This window comes from Bufo gargarizans, chromosome 9 (assembly GCF_014858855.1).
Source record: "Bufo gargarizans isolate SCDJY-AF-19 chromosome 9, ASM1485885v1, whole genome shotgun sequence".
In the NCBI taxonomy this organism is placed as follows: domain Eukaryota; kingdom Metazoa; phylum Chordata; class Amphibia; order Anura; family Bufonidae; genus Bufo; species Bufo gargarizans.
Genome location: NC_058088.1, coordinates 24,966,788 through 24,992,707, shown reverse-complemented (window position 1 = coordinate 24,992,707; position 25,920 = coordinate 24,966,788). Strand labels below are relative to the sequence as shown.

Sequence of the window (25,920 nt, the reverse complement as noted above, 5' to 3'; positions counted from 1 at the left end):
TTCCCTACTTTAAGAATAGAAACTTAATGAAACAGCTCCCTATCAAAGTATTACACAGGTTGTCCTGTTTCAGCAATGCTGAATAGCCTACAACAGGGGCAGGCAACCTCCGGCACTTCACCTGTTGTGAAACTACAACTCCCAGCATGCATACTTGCTGTGCTCGTCTAAGAACTCACATAGAAATGAATGGAGCATGCTGGGAATTGTAGTTCCACAACAGCTGGAGTGCTGGAGGATGCTGATCCCTGGCCTATAATAAAGGATTGAGCAGCACCTAACATCCAGCACCACAACTTCGGATTTTCCAGCTGCCCTTTGTTCAGCCAGATGCAGTGGTGACATAATGTGACCACTGCAGTTAGTCACTGACCGCATCGATTCACCAATAAGCCAGTAATGGCTGCAGTGGTCACCGGAGCCGCACTGCTGGACCTGTTAGGTAAGTACCGCTCAATACTTCATTGTAGTCTGTTCTCCAGCGTTGTCCAGTTTCTTGCTGAAACTGAACAATCCCTTTAATTTTCATGGCACATGGATGTACATATTTTTAAGGGAATATTCCATTTTCAGAAAATGACTATTATTCTTTGTAAAAAATGAAAAGTTGCAGATTGTCCGATGGACTTTCTGTATCTCTTACAGTTTCAGGATCTCTGCTTGCTGTCATTCAGTGGGAGCCTTCGTTTTTTTACTTCTAGTGAATAGTCATGTGATGGTTTCACGGGTGCTCGGCTCTTTACAGCACACAACGCGTTTCATTCGCATTTACAAATCTCATGTACACTTTGCTTATTTTGTATGAGTGGGAATTGATTTGCGGTGTGGCTTTTAAAATCTGTACCATGACGGTTGGTGTGTTTTTTTTAAGTTTTTTTTTTTGTCCCCGTAGACTTCAGTGGGGTTGTTAAAATACATAGAAAATCTAGGGATAGAAAATTTGGTGAGGATTTTGATGCATTTCCACATCGAAGCTGAGCAAAAAAAAGTGCGGATTTATGGGCCTTTGTCATCGCAGTTTTCCTGTCGATTTTCCGCACTGTATGCATATACCCTTAGAGAAAGGTCACGAGAGCTATGTATTGCAATGAGCGTGGGGCATGCATGGAGCGTAGGTGCGTACACAGGGGCGGATTGGCCATAGACCCTACAGGGAAATTTCCCGGTGGGCCAATGCCCAAGGGCCTTCTGAGCCCTCCTCACGGCCGGCCAGTGGAAGTTTTTGGGGATGTATTTTGTGCTGCTGGTGGCAGTATTTTGTCATGGACTGCGGTATTTGGCTGTGTTGGGGGTGGTATAATGTGCCATAATATGGTATTGCTGACCTCGCCTACTTGTGTCCATCAATTTGGACCCAACTACCAAACGGGGCAGCTTTTAGAATTTTTTCCAGGGCCACTTTAATTTCCCAATCCGCCCCTGTGCGTACATGTATAAACATGGGCGATGTATGCCTGCAGTAGTGTATGAACCTGGAGGGTATGAATGCAGTATAATGGAGATGTATGTATTCATGTGTTTGATATGGCGCCAGTGTCTTTTCCTCTCCTGCCTGACAAAGACCACTGGGTAGTCGAAACGTTGCAGCTTTTACTAGCCTTTTGTACATTTTTCATGGACTAACCACTAATAAAGACATTTTTGGAAGAATATGCTGCCGTCATCTACTATTTGAATCACTTTTTCCTCTCCAGTCTGCGGGAAGAGATACAAGAATCGCCCCGGTCTCAGCTACCATTACACCCATACTCACCTGGCCGAGGAAGAGGGAGAGGAGAACGCTGAGCGATATCTAATCCCGTTCCATAGGAAAAATAACCATAAACGTGAGTAACGTGCATTTCATAAGACAATACCAATGGGATGCCATGAATCCACCTTGCTCCAAAAGTAAAATAGGGGTAATGTAGAAATCTGCAGAATGTTATCTTGCGTATGAGGCCACCACGCGGCATTGTTTGCATCCATATATCTTACTTATGGATGCAGATACTATTCAGGTCCCTTGGGTACAGTGGAGACCTATGATAAAAACATGGATTGGCTGGGACTACCCCGACCGCCATATAACACCTATTGGCAGTTCTACTGACATACAGTGAACCGGTCTGGTGCGTCACAGCGCCCCCTAGTGTGCGAGTGGACATAAGGAAATTGAGAAGTATTATTGCACAGGTTGGAAGATATGGTCATGAAAAACAAACACCTGTATGTATGATGAGACATTCACTTGTCTGAAAGCCTGTCTCATCGGCCATGTTGTCACATGCATTCTTTGCTACAGTGATTGTTAAAGAGGACCTCTAACCTCTCCTGACATGTCTGTTTTAGCAACTACTTGCATCCCCCATGTAATAACAATTCTGTAGAATCTATTCTTATGACGGTATGTTGTGCTGTTCCTTTATTATTCCTGTTAGAATAGTTCTATGGAAAACCACATTTCTGAAGTGCGGTTTTCGTTGATGTTTTCACATTTTCTTTGTGACACTAGCAGAGGTAGGGCAGGCTGTGGTTTGGTAATGCTGTGCACATATTATTTGCTACTTTTGGGCAAACCACGAGAAAAGAAAGAAGTATAAATAAGGAAAGGCTGAAGAATACAGTCAGCAAGACACCGGTGGACAGGTCAAGGACATTAAAGGGGTAGTCCGAGTACATAACAACTTGGGCAGCAGCTGTAAATGTGACACCTACCATTTTTTAACTAGAGAGGTGACACCTACCATTTTTTCTCCCCTGCTGCTTCCAGCGTTGTGCTTTGGTTCTGGTCTCCTGATGTCCTCTTCCTGGCTGCAGCGGTGGTGTCTTGTGCACACAGGTCACTGTGCAGCCAGTCACTGGCCTCAGCAGTATATGGGACGTCACTGCAAGACAGTCACTGGCCTCAGCAGTATATGGGACATCACTGCAGTCACTGGCCTCAGCAATATATGGGATCCCACTGTGCAGCCAGTCACTGCCCTCAGCAGTATATGGGATGTCACTGAGCAGTCAGTCACTGGCCTCAGGAGTATATGGGACATCACTGCAGTCACTGGCCTCAGCAATATATGGGATCCCACTGTGCAGCCAGTCACTGCCCTCAGCAGTATATGGGATGTCACTGAGCAGTCAGTCACTGGCCTCAGGAGTATATGGGACGTCACTGTGCAGCCAGTCACTGGCCTCAGCAGTATATGGGACGTCACTGTGCAGCCAGTCACTGTGCAGCCAGTCACTGGCCTCAGCAGTATATAAGATATCACTGTGCGGCCAGTCACTGGCCTCAGCAGTATATGGTACGTCACTGTGCGGGCCAGTCACTGGCCTCAGCAGTATATGGGACGTCACTGTTCAGCCAGTCACTGGCCTCAGCAGTATATGGGACGTCACAGTGCAGGCCAGTCACTAGCTTCAGCAGTATATGGGACCCCACAGTGCAGCCAGTCACTGCCCTCAGCAGTATATGGAACGTCACTGTGCAGCCAGTCACTGGCCTCAGCAGTATATGGCATGTCACTGGCCTCCGCAGTATAAGGGATGTCACTGTGCAGCCAGTCACTGGCCTCAGCAGTATATGGTACGTCACTGGCCTCAGCAGTATATGGGACGTCACTGTGAAGCCAGTCACTGGCCTCAGCAGTATATGGGATGTCACTGTGCAGGCCAGTCACTGGCTGCAGTGGTGACCTGTGAGCAATGGGGAGAACGGCAGCGCACAGCTGGAAGTAGCAGGGGAGAAAAGTTATAAGTATGGTTTTTTGTTATTTTATCACATTTACATCTGTACTTTACTCAGACAACCCCTTTAAGTGGTAGTACTTTTAAGTGGTAGTACTTATTAAAGGAGTTTTACAAGTTTTATATACGGATGACCTATTCTCAGATAGGTCATCAGTATCAGATTGGTGGGGTCTGACTCCCAGCACCCCGGCCGATCACCTGTTGGAAGAGGCCACGGTGCTTCAGTGAATGCTGCGGCCTCTCTCTAGGCCAGTGACGTCATGTTCATTGGTCACATGGCCTAGGCGCAGCTCAGTCCCATTCAAGTGAATAGGGGGAGCTGCGATACCAGGGACAACCGCCATCTAATGTACAATGTTGTGCTTGGTAAACTGCCACGGTGCTCACTGGGACATCACAACCTATTCAAACAGCTGATCGTCGGGGGTCCGGGGTGTTTGACCCCCATCGATCATATATTGATGATCTATCCTGAGGAGGGACGGAGCATTAATAATGTCCCCCATTATGTATCTTGTATTATACTCCAGAGCTGTATTTACAATTCAGCTGTTTGTAATTGAAAACTGTCAAGCTCACTGACAGACATGTCCCTAGCAGTGCTCATATCATAGAGAGGGACAGATAGTTTTTCCTATATCAGATGACTGTAGAGCACCTGGGACCCTCTACCGATCAGCAGAAGGGCCACAACTCTCCAGCCCATTAATTGCTTATCCAGACAGAACACCATCCATAAGATTATGGCTGCACATGGTACTGCAGCTCTAGTAAATGGCGCTATGCTGCAGTACCATGAGCAGCCACCTTGGTTTGTACATCATTGCATCTGGATAAAAAATGAAAGGGCCCTTCTGGTAAATGGTGGTGGTCCCAGGGTGGGAGTCTCACCTATTGTATAGATTAATGGATTATCCTAAGGATTTAATTAAAATCCTGAAAACTTCTTGACATGTGGCTTGGACTCAGTTCACATTGCTGTCATGGAACAGAAACCAGGACGGCAGTGCTGAATGCGTCACACGCCGGATCCAGCAGCAGTCAGCGGGCCCCACTGGTTTATAATAGAGTCCATTGAATTTGCTTGGATGGGAAGAATAGCCCTGCTCATTGTGCCATTCTTCCCATGCCATGTGATGGCACCTCTGACTGTAATGTGAACCCAGCCTTACGTCAGATTATCATTTTGGGTGGGGTCACATCACGTTTTTCCAAACCGTTTAACGTACACAAAAAACGTATATGTTAAACTCATGCCATACAGTGACATCCATTCACCATAGAGTTCCATTGTATATAAAAAAAAGTATCCGTTTTTTTTACAGGACTATGCAGGATACAAGAATGTGGTGTGCTACGTTTTTCTTTCTAACGTATACGTCAAACGGAGACATAAAATGTGATGTGAACCCTCCCTTAAGGTTGCCCGAAGGCACCCAGTGTGATTGCATCGGATTTATTATCCCGTATGAATTATGGATTTGATTTGTTATCCTGTACGGTTTATGTATTGGGGGCAGATGCATTTCCATAGACATATCTAGCATGGTGGCCCGTGGGCAGCCTATTCGGGGCACCCGTAGGACGCGACGCAGCCCCGTTTCCCTCTGCTTCGCCGTAGAAGTTTCTGTGGTATTGCAGGGATGGTTTCTGGCTTTCTATAAGCGCAGATTCTTCCATCCCCCATTTCTATGTCTGTTTCTCTAATTGAAACAGTAAATCAGGGAGAGATATATTAAATCCATGCTGCATGTTTTTTTGGCTGTCCCTCGGATGCAGACAGTTGCTATGGAAACAGGAGTGACAGGGGTAGGTTATCAGTTTGGGTGATGGCAATGCTCCCTCCCTCCCTGCTTCCCTAAAATAATCTTACCGCCCACTTAACCCCTTGCGTGCCTGCCTCTCGAACAGCTGTGGCATTTCTGCACAGTTCTGATTTCAACCCTTTTCCCCCCACAGACTTCTACAGAGAGCTGAACTGGGTACCGGAGATGCAGCCGCGACATACAGGTGAGAACGGACAAACATCAAAAGTTTGACTTCTTTCTATCAGTTATTATATTTTTACAGATTTTTATATAAATGACCTATCCTCAGTATCTATTAATTTCTGATTAGAGGGGTCGGGCACTACTCACCCCCGCTCATCAGCTGTTGTGACGTAGGGCAGTTGCTACAACGACAAAGCACCCTCCATTATGTAGCTGGTTACTACAGCGCTGCTGCCATTGAAATTAATGGGAGAGACCCTGCAGTAACCCGGAACACTGCTGCAACCCATCCCTGCCCTCAGCAGTACGCAACACATGACATCATCACAACATCACTAACAGATCGGCGGAGCTAGAAAGGGGGGGACATAGGTGAGCATGTATTATTCGACAGGGATGCCCAACCTGCAGCCCTCTTGCTTTTGCAAAACTACAGCTCCCAACATGCCTTCGTAACTGTAGGCTGTCCGGGGGCGTTCTGGGAGTTGTAGTTTTGCAACAGCTGGAGAGCCGCAGGTTGGGCATGCCTGTTCTATGACAATTCCTTTCTGGGTGAATTTCTGTTTTATAGCTCGGACAATCCCTTTAAGAGGATTTTCTGAGACTTATATACTTATGAGCTGTCCTCTGGATAGGTCATTAGTATCTGATTATTGGGGTCGACACCCGAGACCCCCGCTGATGAGCTGTTTAAAAGGCACCGTAGCCATCTCCCAGCTGCTCAAGCACAGCGCCGTACTGTGTATAGAGGCTGTGCTTGGTATCGCAGCTCAGCCCCAATTCATTTCAATAGAGATGAGCTGCGCCTAGGTCATGTGACCGATGGATGTGATGTCACATGGCCTTGGAAGAGGCGCAGCTGATCGGCGGGGGTCCCAGGTGTTGAACGCCTCTTTAATCTTATATTGATGACCTATACAAAGGATAGATTATCCATATGAATTACTGGATAACCCCTTTAAGGCCTCATGCACACGACAGTATTTTTTCACGGTCCGCAAAACGGGGTTCTGTTGTTCCGTGATCTGTGTTCGTTTTTGTTTTCGTGTGTGAGGAAATAGAAAAAAAATCTAAGTCAAGTTTGCCTTGCAAATGATAGGAAAAAAAACGGACACGGATCACGGACGCGGATGACGATCTTGTGTGCCTCCGTGTTTTTTCACGGACCCATTGACTTGAATGGGTCCGCGAACCGTTGTCCGTGAAAAAAATAGGACAGGTTATATTTTTTTGACGGACTGGAACCACGGATCACGGACGCAGATGACAAACGGTGCATTTTCCGAATTTTCCACTGACTCATTGAAAGTCAATGGGTCCGCAGAAAATCACGGAAAACGGAACAACAGACACGGGACACAACAACGGTCGTGTGCATGAGGCCTAAGGCTGGCAAGATTAGGGGGCGTTCCCACGCTGCAGATTTTGTTGCAGAATTTCCTGCCATTAGTTCCATTCACCTGAATGGCGCTTGCAGAAATCCATGCTCTTGCAGCCCCCCATTCAAGTGGATGGAACTGACTTTACATTGCAGAAAATTCGGAAAGAAAATCTGCAGTGTGTGAAGGCGCCCTCACTGAAAGGAGTCGGAAGTAGTAAAAAGAGGGTATAGTGAAATCTCTACGTTGTGTACAATACATGCATTAGACCGCGGACGTCACATTTCATTATGCATCCCCAATTTGCATCTGGGTGAGAAACCAGTCGGTAAATCCAGCGGACGCAGCTGTCACAGGTATCAATAATGACAGCTGAGGCCAAAGCGGCAAATCCAGGAAGCGAGCCAGAATAAAACCAGACAGACATAATACAAGCCATAGGGGATCTCCAGGCCGCGAGCCGCTGCCAGGGCACACTGGGGGGCATGGGAAAACAACGCTCAGGTCTACACGAGGTACTTGGACTCAGGAACAAGCCACTGAGGCGTCGTAACACTGGAGTGCTACTGATACTGCGATGTGTGAAGGCGTATAATGTGCCACGTAGTGTGCAGCAGATAAAGGGATTGTGACGTTATAAGTAAAAGCAATGAATAAATCCAGTTAGCACTAACCATGGCATCCAGAACGAGGGGCTGAACACGTTGTCCAGGTCACCAAACTCATCCTCTCTTTACTGTATTGCAGTAAAGAAAGCTCCTGATGGCTCCGTCATTGCCAACGGTTACTGTGACTTCTGCCTAGGAGGAGCCAAGAAGACAGGGTGTCCAGAGGACCTGATCTCCTGTGCTGACTGTGGTCGTTCTGGTAAGACCTCCTTCTTTAGCCTCCTTCACTCGAGCGTATTAGCGATCCGTATGTGTGGAGCTGCTAATGTTAATGACAACCACTTGGAACCGAACCCGAGTTCGGGAAATGTTTTATTACAGTATAAATCAATTTCTGAAGTCATTATGCAAAGTAATAACTTCGGCTCATAGGAGCCAATACATTCTAACACTGTACGGAGTGCTTGCTCCATACAGTATTGAAACAAAGTTTTATGCGAATCATCCGAAGTCGATTCGCTCATCCCTAATTACAATACGCTCTTGTGTAAGAGGCCTCTCAGAGTATAATTTTGGGTTGGGTGAATTCTTTGGATGGGTGCTGGACGTCTTCCATGAAGATTCTGGTCCATATCATCACACAGCTGCCGCAGATGTTAGCTATATATTAGGGATGGCCAACCTGAGGCTGTCCAGATGTTGCAAAATTACAACTCCCAGCATGCCCAGACTGCCAACAGCTCTCAGCCTACAGCAGTGCATGGTGGGAATTGTAGTTTTACAACAGCTGGAGAGCGACAGGTTGGCCATGCCTGCTGTATATTTATGCTGTGACTCTCCTTTTTTTAACTACGTCCCCAAGGTGCCCCATGGACTTGGAATCCAGTCTTTGAACATGATGCCAGTCTGAGGTGTCAAGTTCCTCATCTACAAGTGGACCGGAGTGTAATGTGGACAAATAAAACCATCTGTACACCATTAGGCCTCATGAACACGACCATATTCATTTAATGTGTCGTAAAGATTTTTTTGCGGACCCATTTACCTCACTGTGTCCGTGGTCTGCATTTTGTGGACATGTTCTATCTTTTTGCATAATGGACCTATGGATGCGAAAAGCTCAAGGATGATCCGCATCTGTATGTCCTTTCCACAAAAAGATAGAACATGTCCTATACTTGGCCACAAAATGCAGACCAAAAATTATGGATGCAACATGGACACTTGGACAGTGTCCATATTTTGCAGATCCCAAAATACATACGATTGTGTGTATGAGGCCTTATTCCTACTTTACCTACGCCATGGCATAGACCTCTGGTACCAGTTATAGTGGATCCATGGATTTATCGGATTTAGGCTACATGCACACGACCGTATGTTTTTTGTGGTCCGCAAATTGCGGATTCGCAAAAAGAACGGATGACGTTCTGTATGGCATCCGTTTTTTTTTTTTTGCGGATCCGATTTTTTTTTTTGCGGGACCATTGTAATAATGCCTATCCTTGTCCGCAAACTAGAAAAAAATAGTCTGCACTATTTTTTTTCGGGAGCAACGGAACAGACATACTGGTGCGGACAGCATGAACTGAATGGGTCCGCATCCTGTCCGCAAAAAAATCAGCTCTCCAGAGTTGTTGGAGTATGTTCACATGGCAGATTTTTCCCCTAGATCCTCAAGATTCTGTGGAAAGATTGGCATTAATAACTGCTTGTGGGTCTGCAAGTGAATTTGCCCCATTCAGTAGGGCTAAGCTACCGTACGTTTCGCACAGAAACAGGTGCAAAGCAAATTACAATTCATATGGATGCCATGCAAATTCCCTTTGGAAACGATGGGGTGCAGATTTTTGGCACAGAACACACGCCGAAATCCGAGTGAAATTTTGTTGCTGTGAACATACCCTGAAAGTGGTTGTCTTTTAACCCTGGGTTCACACCTAAGCGTTCCTCAAACGCGCGTTTTACGCGCGTTTTTGTCGCGCGTTTTTATGCGCGTTTTTTGTAATAGTAAACGCGCGTTTGACGCGCGTTTGTGTCATTGACTGCAGTGTCCTATGGCCACAAACGCGCGTCAAAACGCCCCAAAGAAGCTCAAGTACTTGTTTGAGCGTCGGGCGTTTTACAGCACGTTCGTACGCGCTGTAAAACGCCCAGGTGTGAACCCTTCCCATAGGGAAGCATTGGTTTTCATGTCTTAAGCGTTTTACAGCGCATTTGAACGCGCTGTAAAACGCTCAGGTGTGAACCCAGGGTAAGGGAATGTGTAAAATAAAGAAAAAAAGCCACTCACCTCTGGAAAGCTGCTCCATTTGAGTGCAGAGGGTCCTGTCCCCGCTGCATCTGGTCCCTGGTGGACTGTAAGGGCTCATGCACATGACCGTATGTATTTTGCGGTGTGCAAAGAAAACTGATCCCCAAAAAATACGGATGACATCCATGTGCATTCTGTATTATGCGGAACGGAACAGCTGGACCCTAATAGAACAGTTCTATCCCTGTCCGTAATGCGGACAATTATAGGACATGTACAGAAACAGAATGCACACGGAGTAACTTCCGTTTTTCTTTTTTTTGCGGGCCCATTGAATTTTTTATTTTTTTTTTTAATAGTTTTTATTTGAGTTTCACATAAAGAACAGATCCATAAAAGAGAGAACACATTACTCTAACACTAAGAAAAATTCCACCATTAACAGTTAATGATTACAGTTCCTTTTCTTTTCCCTTCCCTCTCCCATTTCCCTCCCTCCGCATGGGGACGTGAAAAAAAAAAAAAAAAAAAAAAAAAAACATCCTCCGACACTAAAGTAACCAATTTTTCCATACTTGGTCGAGATTTTGTGACTTTTTTATGTGATTCTTCATCACTCGTTCTTCTTTAATTAAATTATCTATCATTTTTCTCCACTGTCCCACCGTCGGTAAATCTGCTTTTATCCATTTCCTGAGAATAAGCAATCTGGCCTGAAATAGTACTTTATTCAAAACCAGTCGTGTTTTTTTATTTAGCTTCAAATGTTCAGTTGCCCCTGAATTAATGGTTCCCCATACGGTCCTCAAAAGAAAATACGTTAGTGTGCATGAGCCCTAAGTGTGATGTCCTGCCTGTGGTCACACGTGCCATTCACTGGTCTCAGAGGTGCATATGACCACGGATGGAACATCACACTTGTCTTCTCTCAGGGACCGGAAGCAGCAGGGACTGGACCCTCTGCGCTGGAACAAAACAGCTTTTTTAACTTATTTTACACACATTTCTGGTGGTACCGGTAATTCACTTTTGGTTTGGGGATCGTAGCACAAGGGGTTGTCCAAAATTTTGATAATAATGGCCTATCCTCACGATAGGTCATCAATATCCAATCAGCGGGGGGTTTGACACCCGACACCCATGCTAGTCAGGCATTTGAAGAGCCCACAGCGCTCCGTTTAGCGCCATGGCCTCTTCCTATACCAGTGACGTCACGTCCTAGGCACAAATCAGGCCCATTCATGTGAATGGGGCTAAGCTTCAGTTCCAAGCACAGCCGTTATCCAATGGACAACTTCGATCTGATAATAATGACCTATCCTGAGGATAGATCATCAGTATTAAACATTCAAAAAACCTCGTTAAAGGGTTTGTCTGAACCTGGACATACCTCCATTTTCACCCCGGCAGCCCCCCTGACTTGAGCATCGGAGCAGTTCATGCTCGGATGCTCTCCTTTGCCCTGCGCTAAATCGCCCAGGCCAAAGGCATTTTTAAGAGTTCCAGTGATGTACCGGGCTCTCCATGGGGCTGCCAGAAACCCCGGTGACGTCACCGGCACTGATGGGCAGGCTTTAGTGCTGCCTTAGCCAGTAAAACGGATAGGGCAGTGCTAAAGCATGCCCATCTGAGCCGGTAACGTCACCGAACACACTGCCGGGGCGGAAACTTCTGCCTGGCAGTGTGTTGTTGTAAATAAAAGAGCCCGTGCCCTGCACAATCTAGCGCAGGGCAAGGGAGCACATCGGAGCATGAGATGCTCCGCTGCTAGCCTCAGGGGGGCTGCCTGGGTGAAGAGAAGGGTATGTCCGGGTTCAGCTCTGAACCCGGAAAACCCCTTTAAGCCTCTGGCCCCTTCTGCCTTCATTTTAAAGGTACCCAAAAGTCTGGAACTGACAATGATTTCATAGTCAAAGTCATTGGAATGGCTTTTCTACCCCATTTGATGTCTGAACACTAACTGAACCTTTGGTCCACAGTTTCAGGTTACAGTACGATCCGGTGTAGAGGTTGATCTATGGGGTGTTGCTGGTGGGGGGCTGATGGGGCACGTGTGCCTGGTGTTATGCAGCAAACCGAATCTTTGCATTGGTGAAGGAATGCCTAGCCGTGGCCCTTGACTCTATAAAAATGTATGATCCCTGTACTTCTCATTTCATTGTACCATTACTATAACTCTCTTCTCTTGTAGGTCACCCCTCGTGTCTACAGTTCACCGTCAATATGACAGCTGCAGTTCGGACTTATCGCTGGCAGTGCATTGAGTGCAAGTCCTGTATTCTTTGTGGAACTTCGGAAAATGATGTGAGTGTATTATAGGATACTATGGTTTTATATCTACATGTATTATTTTTATAAAGGATGCCCCACACCCAACGTAGCACAGTTATTAATGTAATTTTTGCTTTATCAGACGCACCTAGCATTTAGAGAAGGAAAAAAAAAATAAAGAAGTTTTTCATTAGACCTCAGGTCAGAACCCCAATCTTCATCCGAACTCAAATCAGGCCCCCAATCTTTATCAGGCCCCCAAATCGGACCTCCAATCTTCATCAGACCTTAGATCAGACCCCCAGCCTTCATTAGACCTCAGATCAGTCCCCCAATCTTTATCAACCCCCCCCCCCCCCCAAATCAGAACTCCAATCCTCATCAGACCCCTAATCTTCATCAAACCTCAGGTCAGACCCCCAATATTTATCAGACCCCTAAACCAGACCCCCAATAATTATCAGACTCCCAGTCCTCATCAGACCTTAGATCAGACCCCTATTCCTCATCAGTCCTTAGATCAGACATAAAATAAATAAACTTACTTATTCTGCTCTTGTCACCGCCAGACATCTGAGAAGCTCTGACAGACGTTCTTCAGAACCTCCTGCTTGAGGTTCTTTTGTTTTGCTTTCGTTTTGTCATCTCGTTTCCCTCTCTCAGCTGTCATCTAGTTGCACTGATTGCATCCCTTTAAATCCCCTCCCATACTGCATCACTTTGCGGTTTATACAACTTCCTGGAGTGTGTGCATGCTGGATGCTGCAACTAATGCTTCTACAGATAAGTCTGTTCATGTATTTGTGTTTTCCTGTTTGCTTGATCCTAGGTGACCCTGACTCCCTCCGTATTAAGTGTAGGGAGCCGGTGGTCATGTCCCCTCGCTATTATAGGGTGTTCAGGTGTCATACAGTCGAGGAACGAGGGTATGTAACTATCTATTATTGAGATTTTTGCATAGGCTGAGCAGTAAGGGAGAGAGCTAGGGCTGTTACAGGGCTCACCCTTATGTTCCTTAGTTCTGGATCAAGTCAGTCGGATCTTCATTTGTGTCTTCTAGTTTTCTGTAACACCTTCCGTGACAGCTCTGGACATTGCGCCACTCTGCAGATCCAGCGTGCTCTTCCTGCACTCACCGCTCCCAGGTCTACTGCTTGCCTAGCGCTGCACTATGACCTGGCGTCACACAATGTCAGGTCATAGTGCACTACATCCTGACACTTTATACAGTCAGGACACAACACAGCGGGTGCCTGGCAGAAGATCAGGGAGCGGTGAGTAAAGCCAGGAGCGCAATATTTACTGCTCCCCAGTCCTACTGTGTACTAATGAGAACTTCCATAATGGAATCGCTCATAAGTATTCGCTCCATAAGAGGCACTGACTCCCCCCCCACCCCACTTTTAAGGGCAAAAAAACTGCGTCTTATGGAGCGGAAAATATGGTACATATATACTATAAAAAGGCAATCAGCTCATGAGTGGTTGCTGCTGTGTGTACGTGCGGTAGATGGTGTACTCTGTTCTCAGATTGTATTGCTGCTTTTGGGCGATTTTTATTTCTTTGCCTGGTGGTCACCGATGAATGGAAACCACTAACCCTTATTTTACCACAGGACCAGCTGCTGTTCTGTGATGACTGTGACCGAGGTTATCATATGTATTGTCTGAGCCCACCAATGTCGGAGCCGCCTGAAGGTGAGTAGCACTTCCTGCTGGAGACATGCATGAGCGATTGGTCTGGGAGTCTCTCTTGGAAATCAGTGGATGAGCGGTGTATAAAGATAACTGAGATCTTTGTACATACTGGAATTTTCCTTCAAAGAGGAGCGGTCTCTCCTGACATGTTTTCTGTAGTAACTACTTGCATTCCCCATCTGTGTTGTGCCATTCCACTATTATTCCTGCTAGAAGTGTATGAATATAGGTCCAACTAGGTGTTTCTAGTTGGGAGTATTTCCCTGCACAGTCTTACATTATTCAATCAGTGCTGAGTGTGCAGGGACAACACCCTCAACTGGTAACACCCAGTTGGACCTTGCTTGTGCCATGGCCTCTGCGTACAACAGAGACTATGATATCTGAAGGGGGCAAATACTTTTACAGATCACGGTTTTTAAAAAATATAATTTTTTTTAATTTTTTTTTGCAGGTAGCTGGAGTTGTCACTTGTGCCTGAGACAACTGAAGGAGAAAGCTTCGGCCTACATCACGTTGACCTAGAGCCCCTGAAGGATGAAGATCACTGATGCCCTCAGACTGGTCTTGCTTATTCCCAGAATCCTCTGCTTCTTTCATTTCAGCACTATGGTCCTTCCCCTGCTCAGCGCCCTGAGCAGTGTAAAGTAGTTTCATTGGTTCGACTGTGTATTAATACTATGAAGTACTTACCTTCTGCTCCTATTTATTTCTCTGATACTTCTCTGACCATGGTCCGCTCCCTCCTGACCTGGGAGGCAGGATCCAGAGAGATCCACCATCGACTTGTCCTGACACATTCACTCTATGATATGGATGCGATCTTGAGGGTTTCTTTTATGTTCTTTACTTTATGGATCTGCTCCTTCAGCTTTTCTACGAGATGCTTGGCTGACCCGTTCACATCTGCAATTCACATCTGACTGCATTATTAATAGGATAAAATTCCTTTAATCCGGCATTAACGGCACCGTCCTGATTCTGGATTACCAAATGTCATAGAAAAGTATATTACATCTATAACAGGAGGACTACTTTATTTCCTGTTGCTTACATAGCACCAACATATTCTGAAGCTCATCTGTCATATCGGTTCCTGCAAACTCTGCTGCTATCCCTCTTCTCATAGTTCCACTTCTGGTCCTGCAAAGTTCCAGATCACCTTGCAGTTTTGAACCAGGAATAAGTGCCATATTATCAGAATTTCAGATGCCAGATTAAAGGAATTCTACTGTTTATGGTGTATTATGTATTACCATTCAGGATTGGGAATATAGATTCTTATGAGAGTACACACCTGTGATTCTAGTAATAGAGATGGCTAAAAAATACTGTCCTTCTTGTATGTCAGCCTGCCAGGGCATTGCTGACTTCACAGCAGGTACATTGGAGCGCATATATTAATATGTCCGCGTGTGATCGCAGGCATATCAAATTTACAATTGCACCTGTGTTCATTTATGAAATCAATGGCAGAAGGTGGTATCATGTTGCACGTGCTGTGCCTACTTCTAAACTAAGCATGGCATACATTTTCCACATCTCTTATTAGTGGTAATATATGCCGATGTACCATTTAATAGGAGATCACGTGGGACTGTGTTGATAACTGTGCCCTCTTGTGTCTGGCAAGGCTTGGTTGGGGTAAGGTAATTGACCTAAAGGTGGCAATGAAAAGTTTGCAATGGGTCCCTTTAGTGGTGTCTCTTCCTGTGGCAGATGGGCTGTCCAGACACCAGGGCCTTTTGGGGTATTAATAGTAAGGGCCGAGTATTATGTTGGCATGGGTGGTGATGTGATTGACTCATCCTTCTCCCAGCACAGTTTGCTGCAGCGGACAGGTCTGGAATGGACTGTAGACCTGATTATTTTTTATCAGCAGTGTTACTAAGTATGAACGATCCTGCAGCGCTCCTCCGGTATCTCAGTCCGTTATCCGTTTTATATGAAATACCTGTATACATTTTAATCTGCAGACAACCGCGGGCTCCTATGTGGAGTTCATCACCTGTAAATACACTCTCCTTTGTCTGTAGCCCCCCCCTTTACATAAGTCTCCCTTCTTCCTCTGTCTCATTCCCTGGCCATTGACCTATTGTTATGCAGTACTGGGGAGACAGAGCCTAAAAAATAGGACATTAGCCGTCCTTGAATATCCGAGGCACAATTTTCCACTTTCATTGTTTCTATTGAAGAAGAGGCTATGTTGTCTCCAAAGCTCGCAACGCAAATGTATTCCATTAGCCGGTGAAAGGTATCACTTCAATTCCGCCTCTTATCGCTTTTTTTTTTTTGTACAATGGCTGCTTGTAATTTAATGACCATGCATTCATGCCTTGAGCATCCCTCCATGGTGATTTCAGAATCCCTGATAACCCGGTTATACAACGCACAATGCCTCTTTTAGCCTCCCGCACCCCAGATTTGCACACGACTGTGAACTGTACCTGGGGTCTACAGGAATTCTTGACTCACCGGGGATCATGGCATCTGGTTCCTGGTCTTGGAGTGAGCGATTGCTGAGCTTGTGTGCGTGGCGATGTACTACCGAAAACACAAAGCACTTACTGAGAGCCTGAATGAGGAACATGTCTGTCCAGAGAAAGTTTGTACCCCCCCAACACTTTTTTGATACTATTGTGGAAGCCATTATGTTTCTGTACATGACATGACACTTTTGGATGCTGCAAAGATGAGTAGTCCATCTTTGCAAGTGTAGTAGAGCATTTTATTCAAGTACCAGTAAAGTCAATGGAGGCGAAAACCTCCCAAGAGCATACTGTCCATCTATCACCTTGTTGCAGTGCTGTGCGCTGTGGTTGGATGCCGTAAAAGGGGATTTAAAAAATGCTAGTGACCCAATAGAGCAGGCATCCTCAAACTGCGGCCCTCCAGCTGTTGCAAAACTACAACTCCCAGCATGCCCGAACAGCCTACAGGTATCAGCCTACAGCAGGGCATTGTGGGAGTTGTAGTTTTACAACAGCTGGAGGGCCGCAGTTTGAGGATGCCTGCAATAGAGCCTCGTGATTTTTAGGGCATTTCATGTTTGTTTTTAATCATATCCTTAAATTTTTGTGGGGGCAGGGAATAGAGACTGCCCTTATATAAACCATCTGTTCCATACAATCCCAATAACATGGAGTTCCCAAAGAAATAGAATAAGCTAGGACTGCTCCTTTGGGTAGGTTCACATGATGGATTTTTGCCACAGGTTTCAGCACCGATTCGATGCCAAAGAACGTGCTCCGAATCTGCGCAGAAGCCGCCTCCTATTGTTTTCAATGGGATGCTGCGCCGCAGTTCGTGCACCCGAGGATTTTTCACGTGCGGTTTTCCAGACGACACCACAAATGTACAGTCCCATTCTTGGTATGGTTACCAGTGCGGACACCTAAGGAGCCTGTCCGTGGTTTAGCGCCATTCAATAGAGCTAAACCTAGAGTGGTCTCTGCTGTTGAATACGTGGGGCGGCTTTTGACACAGTCAGAAGACGTAGTGTGAGCATACCCTTAGGCTTCTTGCACACGTAGTCTTTTTTGGGCTTGTAAAAAAACTCTGTGGAATTCACGCATTTTCAAGTGTTTTTATGATTGGTCGCATTTTTTTGACCTGCATTTTTTTTTTTAGAGTTTTTGTTTCCAATAGAGATCTATAGAAAAACACCAAAAATAAATAAATACTATGGACCCAAAAAATGGTGTAATATGTTTTATAATTTTCTATTGACTTTACAGCTAACATTTGGCCACTACGGGGTTTTTTGCTGCAAAGCAAACAAAACTTGAATTTTGGATGGAACATGGGGGGAGTCCATCATCGCATAGTTTGAAAGCAGTACAAAAAAAGGAAAGTTTTTACAGTCAGGCCTCTTTCAGACTTCAGTGAATAATGGACTGGTCTCCACGGACAGCACCCATTGACCATTCACACATCAGTGGTTTTCCACAGACCGTGGGTCCGTGGCGACACCAGGGAAGCATGCCCTACTTTGTCCATGACGGATCCTGTCCATGTTTGGACCATGGTTTTCACAGACCATTGTCAGAAAATGCTCTGGAAACAAATTTTTAGTCTAGCTGTATCCGTGGAAAACGGACAAATGGACCAAACGCGTATTCTTCGTGGATGAACCACTGACCATCTTGTCACAGATGTCATCATGGACGTGTGAACGAGGCCTTAGGACAGTCTCCCACTGCCTATAATGGGTGCATTTTTGCATGTTCATTATGGCCTTAACTTCCACCTGACCTAACAGCGTTCTAGGGAGTAAACTTTTTAGATTTTAAGCGTAAAAATATGTGAAGCTTTCCTACAAAAATAAAATGTCAGCAAATCCAAGTATAATATGAAAAATATTCTTCAGCTTTTAATATTTTGTAACTGTAGTTTAGCGATCGGATCCAGTGTCTGTAGGCACTTTAAAATATTCCGGTCACGGTTAGGGCTGGAGCTCACCGGAACCGGCCGTTCACCGCCGGACCCCATTGACCATAGTGGGCTCTGGTGGGGATCCGGCCACTTGAGTGCTGGGTTTTGGCTGGACAGAAACTGGTTCATGCAGCCGGTTTTATCTGGCCCATACCCGGCACTCATGCCAGAAAGCAGTCGGATCCCATTATAGTCAATGGGGTCTGGCGGTGCACGGCAGTATCGGGCTAGGCCGTCTCCTGTCAGCTTCGGCAGGTTTCTCTCTGTCAGATCAGTTAAACGGAAGTGTGAACCTACCCTTACTTGTTTAGTGCTATATATTTACATTAAAACTACAACAACCAATCAGGTGTTTGCTCTAATTTGGGAAACTCCACCAAACAGATAAAAGCTACTTGCTGATTGGTTGCTGTAAAACAATGACCTACGGTAATATATTAGTTATTCCATCTTCTTGCATGCACTCAACCATCTTTCTTTCATGGCTCCTACTATTGTTAGAAGGGTGATGCTTGCGACTTGTTCCTCTGAAGAGCTCTCATTATTTTTTATTTTTTTAGGGTGCTGTGAGTGCGTAGATTGCAGCTGATTTAAAGGGACACTTCCACGAAGAGCAATTGAATTTAGCCATATTAATAGATTTTCTGTATTTAAAGTGTCATTATTGCCAGTGTTTTGGGCTTCGGGGGGGCCCTGGTGTAAAAACTGTACCAAGTACAAAATGTTTATGGGCTAAACCCTAATGCCACGCCCATGAGGAGCTGAAAAGAAATCACAGCAACCAATTCAATCCAATCCAAGGTTTTATTTTAGTGACCTGATTGGTTTGCTAAGGACAGCAACCTTTCCGTGCTTTGGTTGTTATGCATGAGGTCCTGGACATTTCATCCAGTCAGATCGAGCCTTTGTTCCTTTAGCTGCACTAGAAAAGAAAATTGGAATCTGGTGGCAATGAGCATAGGGACGACTCATGCTCCAAATAAAGTTTTTTTGCAATGCAGGTTAGAAAATGAAAGGGGAGAAGTTTTGGCTGCTATCGGCAACAGGTGTAGTATAGGGGGCAGATCACACCCCCCACAAAAGGCAATTGCATTAGCCAATCTCCCCTTTATTGCAAATATTAGTCCAAAAAAAAAAAAAATAATATTAAAAAGCAATGTCCCGAAAAGTAATTGGGCTCTTTAGTAAAGTAACCAGCAATCCTGTGGTATTTATAGGAGGCTGCCACAGACACTATAATCTGTATATAGCTCTCCGTAATAGTGTCCCCCACCATTAGGATATATTGATTTTCCAGGTTTAAAGGGGTTGTGCGCTGAAAATGATTCTACGTTTTCCAAAACAGCATCTGGATCTGAATGTTTTTGTTAGGGTTCATTCACACGTCCGTATGTGTTTTGCGGATCCGCACATCGCCGGCACTCTTATAGAAAATGCCTTTTCTTGTTCGCAATTGCGGACAAGAATAGGACATGTACTATTTTTTTGCAGAACAGAAGTGCGGATCCGCTAATACGGATGCGGACAGCACATTCCGGCCCCATTGAAAATGAATGGGTTCGCACCTGTTCCGCAAAAAATTGCGGAACGGATGCGGACCCATTTTGCGGAATTGTGAATGGACCCTAATTGCGTGTAATTAGAAATCTAGCATTGCCACCGAACTATTCAATAAAATGTATTTGTAGAGCGCCACCTGCTGTTTGTTCTTTTTCTCCATCCACATCACTAAGGTGGTCGAAAGGTGCTCAGTTTAAATCTTCAACTAACACCAGCCATATCTTTTGTTAAAAGCTGTAGCAGTTACAGACAAAGAGCTGCAGCAGAAAGGACATGCCCCTGAGCTCCCAGCCTGAAATACATTTAGCAAAACAATGAATGTGGAGATCTCTGGATCCATATGAGGTACAGCGCTGGTTCTAGCTTTGTTAGAAATAGATTGTCATGTCCTATATGAGGTCTGATTTAAATGTTTTACATAATCATGGGATAACCCCTTGAAGGCCCACTTCTGGTGAACGCAAGAGAACAATTTGCGAATCAATACTCCCATAATAGACTGTAGACAAATGTCCGTATTCCAGTGTTGTTGCCCTTAGCACCTTGTCAGGTTACATTAGAGTTGGCTGTTAGGACAGCGCCTAAAATGTTTTTTTCTCACCCATAGGGGTCATTGTCCCATGTATGGACTGACTATAGAAGCACACATTGCCCTCAGGGGTTATGGACTGGTGGACACTCTATGTGCCACCACGTAATGCCTCTGTGAGGCACCATGGACCTCCTGTGTAATACACCATGTGATGGAGTATGCCCCAGTTTTAGTCTTGAGATTCTCTCAAATCAATCCAGTATGGTTGTCACAGACCTGTGCTACGCAGATTCATGGTCAGGCTCCTTGCACGAAGCCCAGGTATTAAAGTGAACATCCGCTCTTTTATTTTATTGTTCATTTAAATCACTGTAAAAATCCTGTGCTCAGTATTATTTCTGTCTAGCGTTCAGACCTCTGTTTTTCTGATACAGTGCCCAAAACCCCTGCACTTAAAAACATGGTTTACTAGCTACCTCTAACCACCACCAGGTGGAGCTCAAGTGCCGACTGCATGCTGGTCTTTATTGAACTCACTGGTATTACAGTATGCAGTAAGCTCCTGAGCTCCCTCTAGTGGTGACTGTAGGCAGCCAGTTTGCTATCGTTCAACTCTAGGTCTATGCAGAGGATTTGGAGCTCTGCATCAGTGAAACCCATCATAGAACTGTGTAAAGGTATATAAATTAAACAGTGTACAGTTTTAGACTAGTGGGAATTCCTATTCCCTAAAGTATTTCTAATGGCTCATTTCACTGGTAGTGTCCCTTTAAGGCTTCGGCACGTGTGACTAAAATAACGGCATTGATAAGACTCCTTCTTTGCGGGGGTCGCTAGTCTCTTTGCTGTGATGTACATATATCTTAGAGATGCCATACTGAGTGCATGACCAGAGGTAAGCTATATCCCTAGCTCTGCCATTCCTTAAACGCAAAATCGATTTTTCATCAAGGTCTTTTGTCAGTGATGAAACGCGTGTAACCTGGAGCTCTGCTGCTTTGATGCAAAATAATGGCTGCCTGTTTTTTGATACTACCGGTCACTTTCCTTACTTAATTATGATTTCCGCCTGTTTTGCAGTCAAATCCCTTGGGGGGCTATTTTGTATGACAACCAAAGGGAAGGGTGTGGTCAGCACTTTGCAGATAGCACTTTGTCGTGGCAATAGGAGGCATCCATTTTGCAGCAAGTCCTCCGAATTATAAAATGGCCTCCAAGACACCCATAAAGAACCCATATTTTTTTTTCCAGTTAGTGATAAACTTTGCAAAAATCGTCTCTCTTTTGCAGGAAAGAGCTTTCTTTATTCTACCCGAGGAGACGAAATCCTATTTTCGCTTTAATGCCCGGCCTCTAACAACCGTCACACGTGTTTGTGTTTCTGTAAAATAACTATAAACAATAAAAAATTAAGATGGCAGACAAGAACTTTGCACAGATGTACGTGTTACTTCAAAGGTGCTGCAAAAAAACCTGATGTAAAAAAATAAAAAAAAAAGAATAGCAAACTTTAAAAAAAAAATATGACAAAAACTGTAATTAAAAAAGAACGTTTGTGGCGGGGTTTGAACTGCCAAGCATTTGATATTTTGCCGCTATCCGGCTGTTTGTAACGTCGTTGTGGTTTCTTTCTGTCGCTTGCATTAGTAACAGTTGTTATTGTGTGTTAATAAACCATTGGATTGAAGTTTGGTACTTGGAGTCTTTATTTCCATGGAGTTCATGTGTGAGAAGCTCCAGGGCCCATGACCATAGGTGAACCTCAGTCTGATGCAACGAAATGTCCAACTGTAAGTTTGAAACTAAGTCTATTAGAAGGTCCTCTAAAAATTCCACCCAATTTTGATTGCAGGAGATCCGACTGTTGTGGCCTCCTCTGATCCTGAGAAAGCAGTGTTGGTTTAGCTCTGGGACCCTTTCATAGATATACATCAGCACTCCAACAGTGTAGGAAACTACATCATGACCCTATTCAAGTGATTTGTCAGGGTCACGGCAGTCAGACCCCACAATCAGAAAGTGATTGCATATCCTAGTGATTTGCCATCACTTTCTAAGCTAGGAAAACCCTTTGATGTAATAGAGCCTTGAGGCAAAAGTCAGGTTGGCATTATCTCCTCTCCCCATGGCAGTGTGACCCTACATACGGTAGGTCTATTCTTTCCACAAGCATTGTGAAGAACAAGCCTGAGGGTAACACCATCCTTTTATCCTGCAGTAGAGCGGGTGGTGTGCTGGTTCCAGGTCTTCTGTCCAGTAATAAAGAGCAATGGTGCAGAATCCCAGCACCCCCCTTCCCCGATGATCATGTTCATATAGGGACATTGTTCCATCTTGTAGAAGAAAGCATTGCATTTGGAAATTTAAAAGATAACATCCAGAATTTTGGTAGTATTTGCAATGATGGATGTGTCTCATGATTTCCATAGTACATCTGGAAATTCAATGTTGGGTGTAGTGTGGTTCTTTTAATTTTTGTCAATATTATAGTCCACCTTTCTGCCGCAAGTTTCTTTAAACTACCAAGAAGAATAAGAGAACAGTAAGGGTAGGTTCACGCAGTTTTTTTTTTTTTGGAGTAGGTTTTCCTGCAGGGTTTTCAACAAAAGCCAGAAGTAGGCTTGAAAGGAATCTGAAATATAAAGGAAGAACTTATATTTCTCCTTCTTGCTGGATCCACTTCTGGCCTCAAAACCTCCTCATAAAAACTCTGCATGAACCAACCCTAAGAGAACCATCTACAAAGCTTCATCTTCCAGTAGAGCAGTTATTGTAACCTGGCATGAAGAGTATGAGCAGTCCTCTATTATAACCTTAAGACAGCCTTATTACACGTTGGGGTAGATGTTGGTTGATGGTTGACCAACGGTAGAATAAATCGTCTGGTGAACCATCATTATGCACACAAAACCATACACATTTTATACATATTGGCCGTTATAGATGTTCATACTGGCCATTAATGTTCAATGACAATCTGGCATGCAAGATCTTTCGGATGAATACTGTATTTAAAACATGGCCAACTTCTTTCCAGATGACACTGTGTCATCGGTTGCCTAAAACTTGCTGTAAAACTTCACCTATCACTCTGGTTGAAATTGTCAGTTTTGATCAACTTTAGACTATAAGGGAATATTTATCAAAACTGGTGAAAAGGATAACTGGCTTAGTTTAGTTGCCCAAAGCAACCAATCAGATTCCACCTTTCATTTTTCAGAGCTCCTTTGGAAAATGAAAGGTGGAGTCTGATTGGCTGCTATGGACAACTAAACTAAGCCAGTTTTCCTTTAAACCTTCAGTTTTGATAAATCTAAATGTGTGTGGCCACCTTTAGGGAGATAAACTGCGTGAGGTTGTTTTGGTGACAAGCACACTGATTTCAGGTGAATGGAATTGATTTTCATTCGCATAAATTGACTGCAGCAAAATGTGGTGCGTATGAAGGCATCCATTGTAGTATGACCTGGTGTCTCCTCATCTGAACCAGGACAGGTCAACCCTTTAATTCCCTATGTTTGTATTATAGGGAATGTATGATCCTTATTTTCAGGCGTCGCCATTAAAATAGGCCAAAAACTCACGGCCTTGTTCTGTCTGCACAATGCCAGCTCCCTCCCTTTCTGCCCAGCAACATGGCCTCAAATTGCAAATTTCAGGAACCCAGTGAAGGGAGGGAAGGTAAGATTTGATGGATAAAAAATCCCATTAAATATTCATTGGTATTTTTGCTGATATTTGTTGAAATTCAGTGTTGGTCTGAAGCGCGGAGTTACACTTAATGAGCAGAAAGTGTCAGAGGGAGATGGGTGAATGGAGAGAGGGGTGTGGGGGGAGGTGAGGGAATTGATTCTAGATTTAACTCTTTAGGATCCAGAAGAACTAGCATTTTTTTTTTTTTTATGAAACATAAATCCCTCGGATTAGAGATAATGCTAATGAAATGAATACGGTTAAAAGGTGACATTTTTACAGACGTGTAGAATTTGTATTTTTTTAGTCTTCATGGCAACGTGCCGGCAAAACTCATTCTTCTCAAAGGTTTCTCTCTGTGACTTTCCTTGAGAAACCCTCTATAAGGAATGGTTTCTTCCACCTCCGCTCACATTTTTATGTGACAAATAATTATTGGTTTTCATAGATTTTTCACAGTATTCATGGCCGACAGATTCATATAGTCACACAGAATGAATTGTCTGCCCCTCCATTTTCCACAGTGGTATCCTGTAGATATGAAATGTTCTGCAGTGTAATAAATGTGACTGGGACAACGTAGGCAGAAGCGATGCTCCTTCGGTGGCGTGTGAAGTAAAGCATTACAGCAGGTCCCTATTCACATTAGAGAAACGTTGCTGGGCTTGGCCAAAAAGTTGCTAATTTCAATGAGATTGGCTGACCATCTTATGAGCAGGGGGTCATCCAACTCTCTCCTATCAGAAGAGGTCAGGGGAAAGAAGAATGAAATCCATTGGGGGAGATTTATTAAAACTGGTATAAGGAAAACTGGCTTAGTTTAGTTCCTCGTAGTAACCAATCATATTTCGCTTTTCATTTTTCAAAGGAGCTATGAAAAATGAAAGGAGGAATCTGATTGGTTGCTATGGGCAATTAAATTAAACCAGATTTTCTTTATACCAGTTTTGATAAGTCTCCCCCAATGTGACCGATCATTTCCTCCTGTGGAAGATAAGCGGGTCTGTCAGCAACATACCGTATTTCCTTCTTCCTACTGAAAGAAATGCACACTTGGCCAGAGGCAATGAGGAGGCTTCGGGGCATCGGCCCACTGGGATATTTTCCTTTAGGGTCTGTGGCTAGTCTGCCCCAAATTTGTAGAAGACAGGAGAAAGAACTTTCCATCAATCACTCAGTCACAACTTGTATTGTATAATGCAGTGGTCCCCAGCCAGTGGCTCAGAAGCCACATACGGCTCACAAACCCCTGCTGTGTGGCTTGCCATTGGAGTTATGATCATATGTACTGGCAATTGACATTGTTGCAGACCTATTCTAGATTTACCGCCAAACACTGCCAATTTGGGTGGTATAATACTAGTGTTAAGGTTCAAATTAAAATATTTATCAGCAAATTTTGCAATTTCATGTTTTTTGTTTGTCCACATTCAAATTGTCTCTCCTTTATTTTTGAATTGCCTGTTGCTCCTGACCATTACTGAAATTTGAATGTGGCTCACAACATACAAAAGGTTGGGGACCTCCGGTATAATGTATGGGCACCTCTCATGAAAACAGGGTATGTGCGCTGACAACAACCATAACTGTATCCGAGGAGCCGGGACATGAGCGATGGCACAGACCATCCTTTGTACAAAGCCTTCATGATAATGCAACAGTAAAAGGAAAACTAGCATCAATCAACCGGCCATACCATTTATCGACGCTTGTTAGGTCTGGGTTCAGCAATGGGACAATCTGAAAAATGGAAAAATCCATTGTAAATAAACTCT

The 25,920-nt window shown here is 44.5% G+C and overlaps 1 protein-coding gene across 2 annotated transcripts in view; it reads left to right on the top strand.

Moving 5' to 3' along the window:
• The window catches only part of DPF1 (double PHD fingers 1), a 31,388-nt gene extending 16,778 nt beyond the window's left edge, over positions 1–14,610 (top strand). For both annotated transcript variants that reach the window (XM_044306633.1, XM_044306632.1), the window contains exons 6-11: positions 1,695–1,826; positions 5,686–5,736; positions 7,844–7,963; positions 12,150–12,262; positions 13,845–13,926; positions 14,381–14,610. In XM_044306633.1, the coding sequence (XP_044162568.1) occupies positions 1,695–1,826; positions 5,686–5,736; positions 7,844–7,963; positions 12,150–12,262; positions 13,845–13,926; positions 14,381–14,451 (569 nt within the window). In that variant the 3' untranslated portion in view covers positions 14,452–14,610. The remainder of the gene's footprint in view (positions 1–1,694; positions 1,827–5,685; positions 5,737–7,843; positions 7,964–12,149; positions 12,263–13,844; positions 13,927–14,380) is intronic.
• The last annotated feature ends 11,310 nt before the right edge of the window (positions 14,611–25,920 follow it).